This window comes from Canis lupus, chromosome 29, assembly GCF_011100685.1.
Source record: "Canis lupus familiaris isolate Mischka breed German Shepherd chromosome 29, alternate assembly UU_Cfam_GSD_1.0, whole genome shotgun sequence".
Taxonomy (NCBI): Eukaryota; Metazoa; Chordata; class Mammalia; order Carnivora; family Canidae; genus Canis; species Canis lupus.
Genome location: NC_049250.1, coordinates 34045930 through 34068479, shown reverse-complemented (window position 1 = coordinate 34068479; position 22550 = coordinate 34045930). Strand labels below are relative to the sequence as shown.

The window sequence follows — 22550 nt, the reverse complement described above, 5'->3', positions numbered from 1 at the left end:
ATACAACTTTGTGTCTGTGGTTAACATTATGTAGGCACTTAAAAATTTGTTAAGAGGGTAGATCTCATGTTAAGTGTTCTTACCACAGTAAAAAAAAATAAATAAATTTGACTAATAAGTTCAAGAAAAAGTGGAAAAAATGGGCTAAAATGATAAAGAAATGTAGGCATCATCTGATTATTGGAACTTATGTATTTTTTATTCAATTTATTTAAACTAAAAAATTTCCACCACCCCACTCCCCATCTCTAGCAACCACTAATCTGTCTTCAGTTTCTATGAGCTTGATTTTTTTAATTTACTATTATTATTTTTTAGATTCCACATATAAAAGAGATCATACAATATTTGCCTTTCTCTGACTTATTTCACTTAGGGTAATGCCCTCAAGGTCCATCGATTTTGTCACAAATGGCAGAATATCATGCTTCTTTTAAGAGCTAAATATTCTCATATTTACATATGAGATTTACCAATTCATCTATCAGTGGACACTAAAGTTTCTTCCATATCTTGGCTATTGTAAAAAATGCTGCAGTGAACATATGGGTCTGCATATATCTTTTTGAATTAGTGTTTTTTGTTTCCTTTGGATAAATACCCAGATTTGGAAATTAAGAACCTAACAGCTAAATTTAACAGCAAATTAGATTAGAAGATAGGATTAGTGAATTAGAAGGAAGAACAATTGAAAGTATGCAAATACAGTGAAGCATAGATAAAAAGAAATAGAAATATAGAAAATGTGTAGGAGAAGGACACTCAAAGTACAAATTTCTCACATATATTTAAATGGAGTCTGAAATGGAGAGGAAAAAGAATGATGCAGGATCTTTATCTGAAAAAATTCCTGGCTGAGAATTTTCCAAAACTAATGTAGGATATATACTAGTAGATTCAAAACACTCTAAAACCTAAACAGAATAAATAGAAATAAAACCAAAACCAACAGTTGGCACATCAAAATATAACTACTGAAAAGCTAAGACAAAAAGAAAACCTTAAAATCCCAGCAGCTTATTTTGCCACTATTGATAAGTTGATTTTATGGTTAAATTTAAATGGAAATTCAAAGAGGGAGAGAGAATTGGCAATGCAATCATGAAAGAACAAAGCAAGATGATTTATTCTACAAAATAGTCAGCATTTATATATAATCCTTGAAAATTAATCTATTTTGGCATTGATGTGGGAGAAAAATGCACCTATATTCCATAACAAAGAATACATGTATATAATCACCTGACTTATAACAATGCTGGCAATGTGGTTCAATGAGTAAAGGATAGTCTTTTCAATACATAAAGCTGGGAAAATTGGACATATGTAAAAAACAAAAGCAAAACACTTGACCTTAAATTCATACTATACACAGAAGTCATTTCTAGAATTATTATAGATTAATTGTGAAAGGTAAAACAAGATTTTTTTGTTTTTTTTTATTAAGATTTACTTATTTATTTTAGAATGACAGAGAGAATATGTGCACAGGGGGGAGGGGCAGAGGGAGAGAGAGAAACAGACTCCCCACTGAACAGGGAGTCCAAATCTGGACTCAATCCCACCACCCTGAGATCGTGACCTGTGCAAAAATCAAGTCGAATGCTTTACTGACTGAGCCGCCCAGGAGCTCCAAAACAACAGAGTTTTAAAAAGTAAACACAGGAGAATTGAAGAGAGTTTGAGCAGATGAATGCAGAATGAGATCCAAGCTAAATTTCAATGCTGACTTTTCTGGCCCATAAGAATTTGGCTTTGTTTAAACATCCAATAATTATACAGGCACTACTGAGTTATGTCTGAAACTCCTCATTTTTTATAAACTAGTCAAAATAATTGCAGGTCTGTGAAAAAATGCTGATTAGCAAGAATAAATAGCATAAGAGATACAGGTGTTTTATTCAGATATATGTTCTCTTCTTTTACTTGTGATTTTGCTGGAATTAGTTAAAATAATACCAGTTTGTGCAAAAACCTTTGTCTCACTTTCATCATGATGATTTAATCCAAAACGCAGCTGAGAGCTACACCTTAATCACAAATCTGAGTGGAGTTCTCGAAATGTAACCCAGATGTTGTCCCCTTTGGGGGACTTCATCACACAGTAGTCTTAAAGGAAGACTCAACACGTGTCCAAATTCAACCATAAGAAAACACTGAAAGCATCAGAGCAAGTCATGTAGATTTCACTAATAGATGCCCTTGAAGGAGGCCAAATCTGAAGTAGCTTTAGAATTGTCAGAAAACAACAGAGTGACAAATACAGAATTAAAAGTGAATACTTGCACGATTATTAACACATTGGAGAAGAAAGTGTTTTATTTTTCTTGTGCTATGTGGTTTAACACATGCGGCTGACTTGTATGCAGCATCTCTTCTTGTCCCTGTCCCTAAACCTGAAGCTGGATTTGGCACCTTTTTCACTGAGCATAAAAAAAAAGTCACATAAAGATAATTAGTGATCAATTGGAGATTCTTTCTTTTTTTAAAGATTTTATTTATTTATTCGTGAGACACACACACACACACACAGAGAGAGAGAGAGAGAGAGAGAGAGAGAGGCAGAGACACAGGCAGAGGGAGAAGCAAGCAGGCTCCATGCAGGGGGCCTGATGTGGGACTTGATCCCAGGACTCCAGGATCATGCCCTGGGCTGAAGGCAGGTGCTAAACCACTGAACCACTCAGAGATTCCTGCAATTAGAGTTTCTAAGGAAAGCAAAACTTTTACTTTCAAACCTGTCACTGCAAACAACTTAAAGTTTAATTAGAAATATGTATTTTCTTCTAAGTCTCTCTCTGGCCACACTTCCAACCTAGGATTGTCTCCTATCTCCATATTGCTCTTTCTGCTGCTTTTTAAATGCCTGTTTCTCTGATATATCACATTCCCCATTATGTTCAGATCCCCAGAATGCATAGATTATAGCTCTGCTCACGCAGGTGACAGTCCCTGCCAGTTAGCCGGCGCTTTCCAGCACTTCCTATATCCGCTAACCCTGCGATAAAATCTTCTTTCTCATTTACATATTTTCCACAAAAAGCATCTGCATCCCCCTCAAAAACATCTCAAAGAGAGCGCCAGAATTTACTTGTGATAGCCAGGGCTCCACTGACTTTTGGTTAAACTTCTCTCTTAAGGAATAAAGAAGCCTTCTCAATGTTCTCTTCTGAGTAGTGTTTCTGGTCCAGCCTGAGGACTTAGCTTGCAAGAGAATTTCTTCTCTTAATTCTGGACTTGTCCCTCTCAGTAGAGTCAAGCAAAGTTATGCTTGGGTCATCAGAGTTCGGTAGGTATATGTTAAGTTCAGGGAATATGCAATTAGTGCTACAAAGGGGAAGTACAGAGATGAACCCAGAAGTTCAGTCCTCACCTACTGACCACATTCCATCCCAAGAGTTAGATCCCACCTGCCAGAAACATTTTTGGGTGGGCCTTTCCTCCCCATTAGCTTCTAATACTGGTACCTCTACTTTGCTTTCAAACTACTCTCATATTATGCGCTTAATTTCTCTATGTCAAGCATATAATTTGTACCCTTAAAACATCTAAAATGAGTGGCTAAGTGTTTCTACTTCCTAGAGTCTTGGAAAGTCCTTTGTTTTTATTTCCAAAGCTGCTCTTTATTGTCTCCGATGGTCATATCAGCTCTAAGTAGGACAACCATCAGACCAGAATTAAATTAGTGGGCAATTTCAGTGTCTAGGGCAAGTTCTGAAGGCCAATTTTTTTCCTGTTCTCTAGCACATATGACCTCAGGCAGTTGAGCCACATGTTAGTAATCTGCAAATGGCCCATTTTCAACTGACAACTGAAATTTCAAGTCAGCAATTCCATTTTATCTACTAAGGTCGGGCATTATTACCTCTAATCTTCTTCCTCCTGAATCAACTTTACTAAGAGACATATAGGAGGGGGGAAAAATTCGGGGTTTTAATGAATTCAAGGTCTTTCCAGGAGGGCTTATTTATAAATAGCTCTTGAAATAACTATCTCTGGGTAATTCTAACATTTTTTCCACATCATCTTATCACAGGTTTTATTACAAAGTCTCTGGAGTTCTAAAATATATGTAGAAGTCTCTTATTACCTGTCTTTTTGACTTATGATCAGAATCTTGTCATCTAAATCCTGGCTACTTTCCAGTTTATAACATATTGGCCCCAAAACAGAGACATGTCCACCTCATGTAATTCCTAGCACTGGTCTTGAAAATGATTTTGTAATCTTTTTTCATTTCTCTACTTTATACCTCCTACTCCTGAGCATACCAATGGTATATTCTAATCACAAATCAAAATATTTTTCTTATGTCACTGACATTACATTCCTCATACATTTCTCTATTTTTGGTTGCTTTTGATCTCAATAAATCATTCTAATATTCAATTGATGACCAAATCACCCAATAGAGTACTTTCTCCAAGAAATTCTACTCCTCTCAGGCAACATCAGACATGGACATCTTTTTGCAATCCTGGAAAAGTTTTGCTATCTTAAGAAACTGGTTAACTTTTGTAGCTCAATTACATGCATTACTAGTCTAAGACTTTAGAATATTATTTCTTGATTCTTTCGCTCAGTATATGAAATGGTAAAGGAATTTAGCACTTTATTTTAATCTTCAGTATTAAACTTTGCAAATGTTCATCTCATAATGTTCTTCTTCTATGAAGTCATATGCCAACTATCATCATGGTTTGTGTCATTTGGCAACCACAGTGAGGAAACACTCTTGTCTCACTTTCATCATGATGATTTAATCCAAAATAAAGCTGAAAGCTGCACCTTAATCACAAATCCCAGTTAAGTTCTCAAAATATAACCCAGATGTTGTCTTCTTTGGGGGACTTCACCACACATTAGTCTTAAAGGAAGACTCAACACGTGTCCAAATTCAACCATAAGAAAACATTGAAAGCATCAGAGTTAGTCATGTAGATTTCACTAATGATTTTTGGGGGGAGACAGAGGGCAAGGCTAGCACTGAGTACCACACTATAAACAAGTTAGTCTTTATAAATGCCCTTTAGGGATTTCTGGTCCTCAAAGATCCTATTTGGTTAAACTGACAATCTGTTTCCTTTCCCTTTGACTTCTCTACCTTTTTTTTTTTCATATGACACATAATAGTCTGCCACCTTTTAAAAACACCCTCTCCAGACATGTGGACTTGGGTCCGCCTTCCTTTCATGTGGAATAATACCATCAGCCATCTGGCTTTCTCCAGATCTCTCTGGAATGTTATTGATATAAGCTTTCTCTATATTTTTCATTATATCATACAGTTGTTCAGGGGTATCTTCACATTTCTTATGTAAGTTATCAAATATTCTAACATGAATTAACTATTCTAATGTGATCTAATTAATAATGGTCCACTACACATTCTTTAGCATATTGTAAATACAAGTTTTATAGAGATTGGCATAACATGCATTTATTACAACTACAAGTGATACTTTAGTCACATAAAAAGGATATGCTAAAACTAAAAAAAAAGATAGCTTTTGAAATATCTATTTAAACATGAAATTATAAAAACTATTTTATTGTGCTAAAAACACTTAATATGAGATTTATCTTCTTAAGAGATTTTTAACTGAGACTATAATACTTTTTCTGCAGGCAAAATGTTGTACCATAGATCTTTATTCATATCTGTAACATATTCATCTTGCATAGCTGACATTTTATTGATTATATTATAGATTTTATTGATTACTAATTTAATTTATACATTGATTAGCAACTATCCATCTGCCTCTCATCCATCCCCTGGCAACCACAATTCTATTCTTTGCTTCCATGAGTCTAATTTAGATACCTTATATAAATGGAATCATGGAATATTTGTCCTTCTGTGACTGATTTATTTCATTTAGCATAAGATCCCCAAGGTTCATCCAAGTTGTCACATATTGTAGGCATGGAAAATAATGAAACAGGAACTTTATCTTACATCACACACCAAAATTAATTCAAAACGTATTACAGACTTAAATGTAAGATCTGAAATTGTAAAGCTCCTAGAAGAAAACATGGGTAACTTTTTTTTTTAAGATTTAATTTTTTTTTTATTTTAGAGAGAGAGAACATGGGTAGGAGAGAGGCAGAGGGAGTGGGAGAGAGACTCTGAAGCAGACTCTGCACTGAGCACATAGTCCCACATGAAGCATGATCCCACAACCCTGATATCATGACCTGAGCCGAAGACAAGAGTTGGAGGCTTAACTAACTCTGCTACTCAGGTGCCCCATAAGCGAAACTCTTTAATTTAAGGCTGATTATATGGTACACTTCCGTTGAGACAGGCTATGAAAAATTTTGTAGTCTATTATAAATCTCCACATTGCCAAAAATATTACCATATGCCACATTTAAAAATATAAGTGGGTGGAAATATCCTAGTCCATTATGAGAGAGTAGATAATATTCCAGTCATTTTTTAAACATTAAAATATAATAGATGCTTGCATTTAATTACCATGGATAGTGATATTTATTATAACTTGGGACATTTTACTTACATCTGTCAGATGGCCAAAAGTTGGTTTAGCTGTATGGAGCATAAGTTGCTTGGTTACTGGGTCTAATTCTAGAGGAAACCAAAGAAAATATTTAGAATAGCATCAAAAGTAATAAAAAATAAGCAAGAAGTGGAAAAGTTGCTAACCTTTATTAATATTTTGATATGGAAGACCAAATCAGATTTCACCTAATAATAAAATTGACTCATTTGTACTTTTTCCTGAATTCATATTCACAGATACCTTGATCATCATGGGGAATTTTAGCATAAATCCATCTAATTTGTACGATGTCTAACTTCATAATCAAAAATTGGAAATGGTTCAGTACTTAACATGTGGCAGACATTATTGGTTGCCTACCCCAAAGCCATTACATTATTCCTTGCCAAAATCACTTTCTATGAGAGGCTAAAAATACTAGATTATTTGCCTTTTCATTCAGGATTTCATGCTCCTAAGGCATATGCTTGTGACCAAACTTAATTATAATTTATCTTTCAAACAGGAGCACATTTGAGAATAGAGAGATTATTCATAATTCTTCTTGGAATACAGAGCACACCAGAAATTTAAATCCAATGGGATTTAACAGGAAGTGTGCTGGGGGATTTCTAAGGAAATCTGAATTCCAGGATTTAAAAACAATCTGGGGGTGGGCAATTGCCCTTTATATTTTGGACAAAGAAAGTTGTGTTGGATCACAGAACCTGCAGCAGCATTTTGGATGTATGAAAAGACAAGACTAAGGACTATAGCCAACACATTGAGGACAGCTGAGTGAAAAGACAGAAAGAGATCTTTGTTGACATCATTGGATATTTTGCCTCTGCTTATCTAATAAATAACTTTATCCTTTAATTAGAAGTGGTTTTTATTTGTGCCAAAAACATCCTAAATAATATATTTATAAATATTATTATGTACTAAAATTTGGGATCACGGTATTTTATTCACAACCCATTCAATTATTGGATAAACCTTTTGACAATTTTTCCTCCTTAGCCTTATGTAATCTTCATATTCTCTTTGCTGTTCAATATTGGAATATATAATGAATCCACTAATATTTTTAAGGTAAAGATGTCAGTTTCAAAACACACTATGTAATATCAGCAAAACCTACTAACCAAATTTATAGTTGACTTAAAAGTAAATACTAATAAAAATCATGATGTAATTTAATATCTTGAAAAATAACAAAAACTGCTCTAAATAACAGAATTTTAGAAGCACTGGAGTAAGTTAATAACAAACTCATTTGATTTGTAATATTAGAACACATTTAAGTTAGCTAAAGTAAAAAGTATATGCTTAAAAAGGGCATACAAAATAGAGTAGACTCTTAGATCATGGCATAAAGAAATTTAAATATGAGATCAGAAATATTAGGAAACAAGGGTGCTAGCTTTGTATATTGGAAACTATGTAGTCCCTCTCATACTGCTACATCCTTCCCTTTAAATTATCTGTTCACTTTCTCCACTGACTCATTTTATACACCTAATGTGGGAGACCTCCAAATCAAGTTGACATAACCTTGCAATTCAGGAAACTACCAGTTGGCCCCAGTATTTATGACAGTTTATTTATTGAGAAAAGATAAGTGGCTTGTCCCAACCTAAAATTGGATCAAGGATATATCCCTGTCCAATTAGAAGAGACTGATTAAGGAGCTCTTTCTTCTGGGTTTGTGAGTGGGACACAGAATTGAAATTGCCTGATATAAGAAAGAAGTCAAGGAAACTCAAATTTAATCAACCATATTAAATCCCAGTCACCACCCAGACAAATTTCATGTTATCTCTTGCGATCTTCACATAATTCCTACAAGATAGGTATTCTTTTTTTTAAGGTTTTATTTGTTTATTCATGAGAAACACACACACACACACACACACACACACACACAGACACAGGCAGAGGGAGAAGCAGGCTCCCTGCAGGGAGCCTGATGTGGGACTCGGTCTGGGACCTCCAAGATCAGGCCCTGGGCTGAAGGTGGCACTAAACCGCTGAGCCACCCGGGCTGCCCAAGATAGGTATTCTTACAGAAGTTTCACATATGAGAAATTGAGGCCTCAGGAAAATTACACAAGACTTTAGCTAAGTTTTGTTTATATCAATAAAAAGGTAGAAAATGGATAATGACCTCATTGTAAGTCATCTATTATTAACAGAAGGCACATCACAGAATTAAAATGATTTTTTCCTCATTTTTATGGATATAAAAGTATAGGAACATCATTGGTGTAGTAGATGTTAGCATTAATATTCATGTCTTTTTAAACACACCAACTTTACATTACCCACATCATGAAATTCCATTTAATAATTTAGAATGTTAAGCAATTTATATCAGAGAATATGTAGCTAAATTTAGAAACTAGAAAGCAGTTTTTGGTGTGCCCATAATATTATCATAATTTTTAAATTGTATTTGAATAACAAATAAAAGTAGTCTGGGAGTATTTGGGATAAGGTTGCCTCTCTCCACCTCAAGCAACTACTACAAACAAGAATAAAAGCAGGAGGATGTCATTTCAGAATTCCACTTGACTCTGACACAAGGAATTTTCACTCCTTTTCTAACAATGTTTTAACAAGAAAAGAAGCACAGTTTTGCAAAGGTGCATGCAGAAATACCACGTGATTCCATTTCAGTAATTATGATAGCCATAAAAGAATTATTGTTTCCTTTTCTTTGAGCTTCAGAAAGATCTCAGGAGGGACAGCTGAAAAAGTAATGTCAGATTGATCTACACAGGATGTGATTCAAAGGGCCCTGCTGTTAGCAGGTTTTCCTGAAGAAGAATGCCTTCAAGAGTTGACATATTTTTATTGCAGTGCTTACATGAAGCTCTGAAACTTCAGTAATAGAGAAACAGTGCTGTGTCTGAGTTTATTGAACCAAAAATTGAAAAACTAAGGGTTTCTGAAAAAATGATTACATGATTTTTTTTCATTTATTCTGAAAATATAGTGAAATATATTGACACAGTTTTGAATATTACACTAACCTTACATTTCTGGAATAAACCAAACTTGGTTGCTATAAATAGCCCTTTCTATATATTTCTGAATTCAGTATACTAACATACTTGTACAATTTTGCATATATGTTTATTTATGAAATTGGCAAGTGATTTTTTTCTTACAGTGTTTTTGAAACGCTTTAGTATAAAGGCTAATTTAAAAAGTTTAGGACTGCTTTTCTTCCTAGTCTTTAGAAGGGTTTGTGTAAGATCGACATATAGCTTCCGTAAATATTTGATGGAATTCACAGGTTACCAAACCAAATGGGTCTTTATGGGAAAATTTTAAATTATGTATTTAGCTTTTTTAACAGATACAAAATTATTTACATCTTCTATTTCTTTTTGTGAAGATTTCTTTTTCTTTTAAGTCAGATCTATATCCATTCATGGGTGTTGAACGCATGACCCTGAGGACAAGAGTTGTATGTTTTACTGACTAAGCAAGCCAGGCTCCCCTTTTTGTGAAGTTTTTCTAAGGTTTTGCTTTTCTACACAGTTGTCCATTTTATGTAAATATTCAAATTTATTGGCTATAGTGGCTCATAATTGCCTCTTATGGCTTTAAATACCTGCACTTGTAGTGTTCTCACTTTTTTCATGTCTAATGTATGTTCTTTCTTTCCTCTTTCTTTCTTCTTTCTTTCTTTCTTTCTTTCTTTCTTTCTTTCTTTCTTTCTTCTTTCTTTCTTCTCTTTCTTTCTTCTTTCTTTCTTTCTTTCTTTCTTTCTTCCTTTCTTTCTCTTTCTTTTCTCTTTCTCTATAGATAGATAGTATATACACTAATAAGGAAATTTGAGCAGTTGTCAGAAATCTTCCAATGAAGAAAATTCCAGGAACAGATGGCTGCCCTGGTGATTTTTACCAAACACTTAAAGAAGTAATACCTATCCTTCACAAATTCTTCCAAAAAGGTCAAAGAGAAAAGAACACTTTCAAACTCATTTTCCTGGTACCAAAGCCAGATAAGGACCCTACTAGAAGGGAACCACAGGCAATATCCCTGATGAATACAGATGCGAATATTCTTAATAAAATACTAGTATGCTGAATTCAGTAACACATTAAAAGTTCCATTCACCATGATTAAGTAGAACTTATCCCTGGGATGCAAAGATATTTCGACATATACAAATCATTGTGTATGTTTCAATGTTTCATTCATTCATATTAATAGAATAAAAGAAAAGAACCATCTTCTATAATCATCTCAATAGATGTAGAAAAAGCATTTGGCAAAATTCAACCTATAACCTTTATTCATGATAAAAAATATAACAATTAAGATTAGAAGGAACATATTTCAACATAATAAAGGTCATCTATAACAAGTCCATAGTTAACATTATATTCAATGGTCAAAGGTCAAAAGCTTCTCCTCTAAGATCAGAAATAAGACAAGAGTGCCCACTCTCACCACTTTGATTCAAAACAGTACTGGAAGTTCTAGCTAGAGCAATCAGCCAAGAGAAATAAGTAAAAAACATTAGAATTCGACAGAAAGAAGTAAAATCATCACTATTTGCAGATGACATGATTGTATTTTATATTTTTTAGTTTCTTTTTTTAAGTTTTTATTTTCATTCCAGTTAGCTAACACACTGACATGATTTTATATATAGAAAACCCTAAAAACAACTAAAAAGCTGTGAGAACTAATCATATTCAGAGTTTCAGGTTATAAAACTAATTTACAAAAAGTTAGTAGTGTTCTTATATACACTAAAACACATTTTCTGAAAAGGAAATAAAGAAATCGATCCCATTACAATAACACCAAAAACAATGAAATACTAAAGAATAAATTTTGCCAATAAGGTGAACGATCTTTACTCTGAAAAACCATACATTGATGAAAGAAATTGAAGAAGACACAAATACATGAAAAGGTATCCTGTAGTCATAGATTGGAAAAATTAATAGTTAGAATGCCAATACTACCAAAGCCATCTATAGAGTCAATGCAATCCCTATCAAGATTCAAATGGTGATCTTTATGGAAATAGAAAAAATACTCCTAAAATTTACATGAAATTACAAAAGACCCCATAACCAAAGAAATCCTAAGAAAGAAGAACAAAGCAGCAGGCATCAGACTTCCTGTTCCCAATCTATACTACAAAGCTATAGCAATTAGAACAGTATAGTACTAGTATAAAAACAGACAAATAGACTACTGGAACAAAATTGAGAACTCAGAAATAAACGTAGGCATATATGGTCAAGTGATATTTAACAAGGGAATCAAAAATACTCAGTGAAGAAAAGATAGTCTCTTCAATAAATAGTGCTGGAGAAATTGGATATTTATATGTAAAAGAATGAAACTTGAGCTCTATCTTACACCACTCACAAAAATTAACTCAAAATGGAATAAGGACTTAAATATAAGACCTAAAAACATCAAACTCCTAGAAAAAAAATATAGGAAAAGTCTCTTTGACATGGGTCTGGGTAATAATTTTTTAGAAATTATATCTAAAACACAAGCAACTGAATAAAAAATAAATGACTATATCAGACTAAAAGGCTTCTGCACAGCAAAGTAACCATCAACAAAGTGAAAAGATGACCTAAAGAATGGGAAGTAATATTTGCAAATCATATATTTGAGAAGAGGTTAATATCCAAAATGTATAAAGAACACAAACAACTCAATAGCAAAAAAACAAATAATTCAATTTTAAAAATGGGTAAAATATCTGAATAGACATTTCTTCAAAGAAGATATATAGATAGCTAACAAATACATGAAAGATGCTCAATATCACTAGTCATTAAGGAAGTAAAAATTAAAACTGCAATGAGATATCACCTTACAGCTGTTAAGAGAGGCCATCATCAAAAAGACAAGAGATAACAAATGCTAATGGGATGTGGAGTAAAAGGATCCCTTGTATATTGTTGGTGAGATTGTAAATTGGCACACCCACTATAGGAAAACAATATAGAGGTTCCTCAAAAAAGTAAAAATAGAACTACCACATGATCCAGATATTTTACTTCTGGAAATCTATCCAAAGAAACTTAAAACACAAACTCAAAAAGATATCTGCACCCCTATGTTCATAGAAGCATTATTTACAATAGCCAATACACTAAAACAACCTAAGTGCTCACCAGTGGATGAATGGATAAAGAAGCTGTGATACACACACACACACACACACACACACACACACACACACACAGTATATATACAATGGAGAATTATTCAGCTATTAAAAATGAGGAAATCTTAACATTTGTGACAACATGGATGAAACTTGAAAACATTAGGTTAAGTGAAATAAGTCAGTCAGAGAAAGACAAATATTGTATGATCTCACTCATGCAGAATGTAAAAAAAAAAAAAAAACTCATAGAAAAAGATATCAGATTTGTAGTAATCAGAGATGAGAGTTAGAGGAGAGGGAATTGGAAGAAGGTGGTCAAAAGGTACAAACTTCCAGTCATCAAATAAGTACTAGGGATATGCTGTTAACACCGCTGTATGATACATAGGAAAGTTGTTAAGAGAGTAAATCTTAAGAGTTCTCATGACAAAGAGAAGAGTTTTTTTCTTTATATTTAGATGAGATGATGGGTGTTAACTGAACCTATTGTGGTGATCATTACACAATATATGTAAATAAAACCATGCTTTGCATCTTAAACTTCATACAGTGATATATACAATTATTTCTCAATAAAACGAGAAAAAATTTTTTTTAAAAAATCTATAAATTTATTTTCCTGATTTGCCTAAAAGAACAAAAATAAAAGGTAAGAGCATTTCAATTTAAGTTAGAAAAACTCACATTATTTAAATTTTTCCTGAACTTTTTAGTATTCTAAATCTAAGATATTGAAGTTATCTCTGATTAGTAGGAAAGAGCAATCCCATGGATTTATGCCCAAAGCACTAATGAATGTTGAAGTAATTCACATAAAATTTCATTCAGTTGCAATAATGAAATAAAAATTAAAAGAAATTAAGTGAAATCTTTTTCCTATATGATCAACACCATGTGTTTTTTAAATTGCATACTACTTAAACAATATTTTTTTATGTTTCTTACCTTGTGGCCACTAATCTTAGTATTTATGAAAAAATACTATTTTAATATCATTAAGTTAGCACTTATTACATTATTGCTATGGTTGTTTTAATGGAAAAAATCATCTAATTTGCAGGGAATATTTCAGTACACAAAACTTGGTGAGAATTCAGGAAACAGTAATTCCTATATTACAACTACTATAGAGATGAATAAAAAAATGCAATGAAAAAGAATAGATGCCTTATGTCAGGAAAAAACTAAAAAATTGTCAATAAATGCCTATCAATAAAACTTCAGTAAATCTACTTCTGGTAGGTAGCTTATTTACTGAGTATTAAAATATTTCTAAAGAATAGCTTATTTGGTTGCCTATGTACCGAAAGCTTTTGACAATAGCACAATGTTTGTGAGTATTTTAAAATGAGTTTTTAAATATGTGCGTAAATGAAATACACATATATTTAGTAGATACACTTAGGCTAATCTTGCTTATAAAATACCTGAGTATAGTTAGAGAAGGGAAAACACTGCATTTTTAGCAAATCACAAGTTAAAAATGGAATTGTAAGGAATTCTGTTTATTCATTCAGTAAACATGTTTAGCTTCAACTGTATGCCAGGAATAAGGAAAATAAAACATGGTCTCTGGCCTTGGGTAATTACCATTTAGTGTAAGTAATTACTTTTTACTTACTAATTACTTATTGGTCTGGTGAGGTAATTAAAATAATTAAAATTTGAAAATATACAATACATAATACGGGAGCAAAATAGAAAAAGAAAGATTGTCTAAAGTTTTTGGAAAGGATTCAAAAGGACATAGCAATAAATAGAATTTCAAGTATTAAGTAATGGAAGTTGGAATTCTGTTACTTTCTGTATTAGTCAGGTGTGCACTAAAAGTTCACAATCAGTTTGGGGCCCTACATTTCAAAATGGAAATAAATCAGGAAGACATTTAGCAAAGATAAATGCCAACTGGAAACACTCCCTTCAGAAGAAAAGAGAAAATCGTTGATGCATTTAGTTAGAGAAGAAAATTGTGACATTGAGTAAATGTAAAGTTATTGTCTCTTTGGATTCTAGTAGAACAGACCAAGACTAATCTATCAAAAATACATTAGGTTTGGGACTTTGATTTTGATTATGATGAACTAGCTTGTTCCAGACCAACTCTACAACTGGAAAATGAGTGAAATGCATCAAGTCTCTTTTGAGGCATCAGAAAGTTATGAAGATGACCACGATTGCAGGGGACAAAATCTTAGAGAGAAAGGAAAATTCTTAATTAAACAAAACTGTTACTTGGTACCATTTTTGTTTCCTGGAATTTGCTGGTAGGGAGGGGTAGAGCAGGGTAGAGACTAGAAGCTGAGACTCAATAAGCAGTTGAGAAATCATGTAGATCTTTCAGCTTCCTACAGGGCTGATAAGGGCAAAATAGAGCTCAGGACCAATCAATTAAGAAGCCTGATTAGTACACCATATCCTGGAAGGCTACACTCAAGTTTAAAAACAAACCTAAAATAGACCAGCCCTCAAAAGCCCTGAAAGTTTTAAATTTGCTCAGTTCCAATACTGGGTGCAGTAAATAAGTCTTAAATATGCAAAGTAAATAATCTCTGGAGGAAGACAACATCACCCAGAGATAGGGGTTATTCCTACAATATTTTTACACAATGATTAGGATCAATCATAAATTAACAGACTATTAGAATATGAGATCAATTCACAAAAGAAAAAATAAAATGAAAAAGTAAAAAGGGATTGAAAAGTGATGCAGATGTTAATGTTATAAATATTTTATGATAACTATGATTCATAGGTTTAAGAAAACATACTTCAGTATAGAGAATTTTAGTAGATTGTTGATCAAAATCAAAAAGTAATTATAAAACCAAAAATAAAATAACATAAAGACTTGATAATGGGATTAACACTTGAAGGTAAGAATAACAAAAAGATCAGACATAGAGGATTAATGAATTAAAGATAACTTAGAAGAAAATGCTGAGCTTGAAACATGGGAATAAAACTGGTTAGAAAACACAAAGAAAAATATAAGAAAATGCCTCCAGAGCATGGAATTATAGTCCCATGAATAAAGGAAACAGTGAAGTACGTCAATGCTTGAAGAAGTAATTATCAGGAATTCAAACCATATACAAAATCAATAAAGTGTATTAATAGAAGTAATGGGGTGATGTAAGAGGAGGAAGCAGATAGCTATAGGACTATGTAGGAAAACTATCTTCAAAAACATGGGGTAAAGAATTTCCTTAAAAGATTACAAAAGACTATCAATGTAGGGGAGAAATGAGTTAGCTTAAAAGAAGAACTTCTCATCAAATAAAAACATTAGGAGAAATTCATTAAGAGAAAACTCAAGCTAAGAAGTGGGAGAGAGTATTTGCAATGCATACATAATACTAATGTATATTATTTACTGAAAAACCTACAAATTAATAAAAATATAGGGCAGCCAATATTCAGATCAACAGAAGGCTTGGATAGACACTTCTTCAAAGAGAATATCCAAATCACAAATGAATATATTCTAATATTTCTTAACCTTATTATTATCTAAGTTAATACAAATTAAAACTACAATAAGAATATTATCTATATATCTATCCAAATTGCTGGAAAGAAAAAAAGTCAGAAAATACCAAGAGTTGACAAGATTGGAGATAATGAGAATTCTTACAGACTAATAGATGGGAGTAAAAAATTTATATATCGATTTAAAAAGTCATTTCTCAGTACTTACTAAAGCTAAACATATACATGAGGTATGACCTAGAAATTCCATTCTGAGAAATAGGTTCTCTTGGAAAACCTGTACTAAAAGGCATTTACTAGAGAATGCAAGAATGTTCATGGTAGTATTTTTCATAATAGGCCCATATTAGAAACACTACCAGTATCTGTCAATAATAAAATTATTTTTTAAAGTATAGTATATTAAGATAAAAAAGTATATTATACAGCAATAAAAATGAACAAAAACTAATATAAGCAACAACATGGATGAATCTTGCAAACATACTATTGAGCAAAAGAGACTTTAAGAAACTATATACTATATTTCCTTATATAAAACTTAAAAATGAGAAAAACACCTTCACAGAATTACCACTGAGACTAATGATTAACTCTGAAATTGCCGATAGTAAATAACTAAGGGAGGTTAATAAAGGGCTTCTGGGGCATATCAAAAGTCTGATTTATACCCTAGTTTTTAATCTGGGGATCTCAACTCTGGACATCCAGTGAAGATATTACCAGTGGTATGAAAATCCATATGTAAACAAAATATTATCTTTAATGAATGAATATGTTCCATTCACATGTGTTATTTTTTTAAAAAACCATTGAGAATATTTTGATTAATACAAAATCATTGAAAATTATCACATTCATATTAGGTTTTTGCTATTAGATATTCTGTCAACTAATACTTTCCAATAATAATATACTATTGATGTTTATGAAAAATTTTTACATTTATGAAGTTCCTCAAATATGAACAAAGGTTGGAATCAACAATTTAGGTGATACACTTGGATACAGGTCATTAAGTTGGTGGTCTTCCAAATTCCCTCTTGATTGTATAATTATTTAATTAAAAGAAGATATATTTCAAGTGATACAAATAATCAAAATAATGCTTGTAGTGGGGATGCTGGGTGGCTCAGTGGTTGAGAATCTGCCTTTAGCTCAGGGCGTGATCCTGGGGTCCGGGATTGAGTCCCACATCAGGCTCTCTGTGAGGAGCCTGCTTCTCCCTCTTCCTATATCTCTGCCTCTTTCTCTGTGTCTTCCACGAATAAATAAATCTTTAGAAAAATGGTTGTGCTCTGGTGAATTGTAAAATAGCAGGGTCCCTTCAAGGTCCAAAGAGAAATATATTGAAAGTAAGATGCAAATGTACAGGAATTTCAACTTGTCACTGGATGATTAATCTCTACAAATACTCTTTGGATGTTATCCGATAACATGTTTGGTGTTTACCATATCGAATTTTTCACTTGTGAATTAAATACCAATAATTCTAGTGTTTCTAATAGAAACTGATATAGTTTTGAATTGTCTGAAATAGTCACCTGGGAGTATTGACCACAGAATATTGAATGTAGGCTTTCTTTCTGCTATTGATATTGTTAGTCATATTTTCTGCCAAATAAATCTCATATCTCAGGGATAGGGTTTTTAAAAGATGTATAGCAGGAGTAATGCTTGTGTATTTCTCTTGTTTTATTCCTCCCATTTGTTACCTGTTTCAAAACATCAACTTTGCACTTGCTTATTCATTAAGGTCTTTTACAAAATGAAAGATTAAGAAAACTGGTAACTTTGTTTTTGGCAAAAACAAACCATAAATGACTTATTGCTAAATATGTGCCATATATATTTGTGATATTATAACAAATCAAAGGGTATGATTGCATTCCATAATGTTGCAATGTTTGTCTCAGAAGCATTATATTCTTACTTAATCATCTCTTTGTAAATAGTGTTAACCATAATAATGTCTACTGTTTGCCAAGCACTTTTTCCCCTCCTTTTTCAAGTTTTTATTTAAATTCCAATTAGCATATAGTGTAATTTATATTAGTTTCAAGTGTAGAATTTAGTGATTCAACACTTATATACAATACCCGGTGTTCATCATAACTGCCCTCCTTAATACCCATCACCCATTTAACCCATCCCTACAGTAACTGTCAGTTTGTTCTCTATAATTAAGACTCTGTTTTCTGGTTTGCCTCTCTTCCCTCTGGCCCCATGTTCATCTGTTTTGTTTCTTAAATTCCACATGAGTAAAATCATATGGTATTTGTCTTTCTCTGACTGACTTATTTCACTTAGCACAATACACTCTAGCTCCATCCATGTCATTGCAAATGGCAAGACTTTATTCTTTTTGATGGCTGGGTAATATTTCCTTGTATATATACCACATCTTCTATTCATCAGACTGATGTCTATTCATCAGTCAATGGACATTTGAGCTCTTTCCATAATTTGACAATAATTAATAATGCTTCTATAAACATTGGAGTGCATGTGCCCCTTTGAATGAGTATCTTTGTATCCTTTGGGTAAATACTTGCTAGTGCAACTACTGGGTCATAGGGTAGTTCTACTTTTTAACTTCTGAGGAACCTCCATACTGTTTTCTAGAATGAATAGAGCAATTTGCTTTCCCACCAAAAGTGCAAGAGGGTTCCCTATTTTCCACATCCTCATCAACACCTGTTGTTTCATGTGCTGTTAATTTTAGCCATTCTGACAGGTGTGAGGTGATATCACATACACATAGTTTTGATGTGTATTTCCCTGATGATTAATATTAAATACACATAGTTTTGATGTGTATTTCCCTGATGATTAATGATATTGAACATCTTTTTACAATTATGTTGGCTTTCTGAACATCTCCTTTGGAAAAATGTCTGTTCATATCTTCTGCCAATTTTTAATTGGATTATTTGGTTTGGATTATTGATTTTGATAAATTTTTTATAGCTTTTGGATATAACCCTGTATCAGATATGTCATTTGAAAATATCTATTCTCATTCTGAAAGTTTTTATCTTGATGAAGTTCCAATAGATCAGTTTTGCTTTTGAAGCAAAACTTGCCTTGCCTCTGAAGACATTTATAGTCATTGTCAAAGAGGTTGCTGCCTATGTTCTTCTCTAGGTTTTTAAAAATCTATTTATTTATTTGAGAGAGAGAGAGAGAGAGCAAGAGAGAGAAAGAGTAAGCAGAGGGGCAGACTCCCCACTGAGCAGGGAGCCAGATGTGGAGCTCCATCCTAGGACTCCAGGATCATGATCTGAGCCAAAACCAGATGCTTCACCAACTGAGCCACCCAGGTTCCCCATCCTAGAGTTTTGATAGTTTCCTGTCTCAGCTGTAGGTCTTTCACCCATTTTGAATTTAAGAAAGTGGTCCAGTTTCATTCTTTTGCGTGTTTCTGTCTAGTTTTCCCAACACCATTTGCTGAAGAGACTTTTTTCCATTGGATATTATTTCCTGCTTTGTCAAAGATCAGTTGACCATATGGTTGTAGGTTCATTTTTGGATTTTTCTATTCTATTTCATTGATCTATGAGTTTGTTTTTGTGCCAGTGCCCTACTGTCTTGATCACTAAAACATTATAATATAGCTTTAAGTCTGGGATTGTGATGTTTCCAGGTTTGTTTTTATCCTTCAAGATTGCTTTGGCTATTTGGGGTCCTTTCTGTTTCCATACAAATTTTAGAGTTGTTTGTTCCAGCTCTGCGAAAAATGCTGGTGGTATTTTGACAGGGATTGCATTAAATGTGTATATTGCTTTGTTTGGTATAGACATTTTAACCGTATTTGTTCTTCCAATCCATGTGCCTGGAATGTTTTTCCATTTCTTTGTGTCGTCTTCAATTTCTTTTATCAATGTTCTATAGTTTTCAGAGTGCAGATCTTTTACTTCCTTGGTTAGATTTATTCCAAGGTATCTTATGATTTTTGGCACAATGGTAAATGGGATTGATTCCATTTCTGTTTCTGCTGCTTCATTACTGGTGTATAGAAATGTAACAGATTTCTGGATGTTGATTTTGCATCCTGCAACTTTACTCAATTATATATCAGTTCTAGCAATTTTTTTTGGTGGAGTCTTTTGGGTTTTCTCTATAGAGTATCATGAAATCTGCAAATAGTTGAAATTTGACTTCTTCCTTGATGATTTGGATGACTTTTTGTTGTTGGACTGCTAAGGCTAGGACTTTCAGCACTATGTTAAATAAGAGTAGTGAGAGTGTACATCCCTATGTCAGGCATTTTTCAAACACTACTTTTCAATCTACAAAATGATATTTCATAGTAAAATTTGGTACCATATTATTAAGCAAAAAAATACAAGGGCTTAGATAGGTTAAATATTTGCCCCAAAATATCACATGTTTCTAAGTGTTTGAGATTGGACACACACTCAAATATCTATAAGCCCAAACCCTGCATCTACTTTATTATATGTATTCCTTCTTCTCTGCAATAATCATTGAGTATATTAAGCTCTGCAAATAGAACTTTGAAAGAATCATTTGTTTACTTTCTAGGTGAATGAGAATGATTTATTTTTTTCTTAACCCAGTGCTGATATGTGTGATAGAATTTTATGACTCAGAAATTCTTTCCTGCCTTTTCCCAGATATAATTCAGGCTGGTTTTGATCAAAGCAGTTGCCAAAAGTGAACAGGTGGAGCCCTAGACAAAGATATGTACAGAGATGAAGCAAAGATGCCGTCTTAAAATTAGCTCAATCACGTTTTAGGAAGTTGTTAGAAAGACATTGAAGCCTACAGAAAAAGATTACATAAGAAGGATGACCTGTTTGTAGCCAACGAAGGATCTAGATAGTAAATCAAATGAAGAGGAGTTGCTACATATTCTTACATACTGGAAAGAGAACCTTAGCAATTTCAACCTTTTTTTTTTTTTTTTTTTTTTTTTATGATAGTCACACACAGAGAGGGAGAGAGAGGCAGAGACACAGGCAGAGGAAGAAGCAGGCTCCATGCACCGGGAGCCCGACGTGGGATTCGATCCCGAGTCTCCAGGATCCCGCCCTGGGCCAAAGGCAGGCGCTAAACCGCTGTGCCACCCAGGGATCCCAGCAATTTCAACTTTCAACCAAATATACAGACAGTTAAATACAAACTTAAACACAGACATACCGTGGATACTACAGACACACTTTTTCCCAGCAGGGCACACATATAAGCAAGAAATTTGGGGATATTTTAAGGTCAGCATGAGTTATATTAATCGATTTCAAAGAATTTGCCTCAATAAAAATAACTAGCTTTTGCCAAATAATTTCAACACCATAAATCTCACCCAATAAAGATCAGAGTAATATTGAAGGTAGGGAGTGGAGACAGGACACAGTATTAAATTTTGTCAAGGACAAGAAAAGAGAACAGAATACTGGCACTTAAAGACAGGTAACAATTTCTTCTTTAAGTATTAAAGTAAAAACTGAGTGATGACACAGCTGTGACAAAAATAAATAATAACTCCATTTTGTAATTGTTCATTTTGTTAGATATCACAAAATCACTAACTTAAGGGTACACTACACCATAAACAAGCTGTTCCAACTTTTCAACTCATTCCCGCTTACATGCCCCTATCCCTTGCCCAGACTTATCTCCTCCACTCCCTCATATAAAATCTTGCATTCAGTGGCCTCCCAGCCCTTTTCTTCTGCCTTCTTGATCCAATAGCCTTCCTGATATTGTCTGTATACCAGACAGTTCTCCACTGGATGCCTCCCTGGAATGCTGGCAAGAATCCACTCACTGACAGGCCTCTGGGTTGATCTGGACGTCCGAAGTATATAATAAAAGAAACACCTTGTCAGTAAAGCATGGTCACTTGCTGTTCAAAGTTTTATTTATTTATTTGAGAGAAAGAAAGTGCACGAGTGCCCTGAAGGGAGAAGGGGATGAGGAAAGGGAGAGAGAATCTCAAGGAGACTTCTGCTGAGCACAGAGCCCACTGTGGGGCTTGATCCTACAACCCCTGAGATCATGCCCTGAGGTGAAATCAAGAGTTGGTTCCTTAACCTACTGAATCACCCAGGCACCTCCAATTGCTGTTCAAATGTTACTATTTGTATTATAAATAAATCACATCAGGAGGTGTTGAGGGGTTGGCTTTCAGAGACTGGGTTTGGTATCCTAATCACCATTGACAACAAATTTTCCCTTGGGTGAAATGCATTCAGGGACCCAAAGGGACTGTTAAAACACCAATGATTTGTGGGGTGCCTGGCTTGTTCAGTCAATAGAGCATGTGACTCTTGCTCTTGGGTTGTAAGTTCAAGTTCCACTTTGTGTGTAGAAATTACTTAAAAATTATGTTCTTAAATCTTAAAAAAAATAAA

General features: G+C 33.5%; 1 protein-coding gene across 17 annotated transcripts in view; it reads right to left on the bottom strand.

Annotated features, from left to right (window-relative positions):
• CNBD1 (cyclic nucleotide binding domain containing 1) overlaps positions 1-22550 on the bottom strand; it is a 531845-nt gene that overhangs the window by 100159 nt on the left and 409136 nt on the right. For all 17 annotated transcript variants that reach the window (XR_005381188.1, XM_038579686.1, XM_038579692.1 and 14 more), the window contains one exon: positions 6531-6598. Coding sequence is in view for 16 of the 17 variants with exons in the window: in XM_038579686.1 (XP_038435614.1) it covers positions 6531-6598 (68 nt within the window). In the remaining variant the exon portion in view is untranslated. The remainder of the gene's footprint in view (positions 1-6530; positions 6599-22550) is intronic.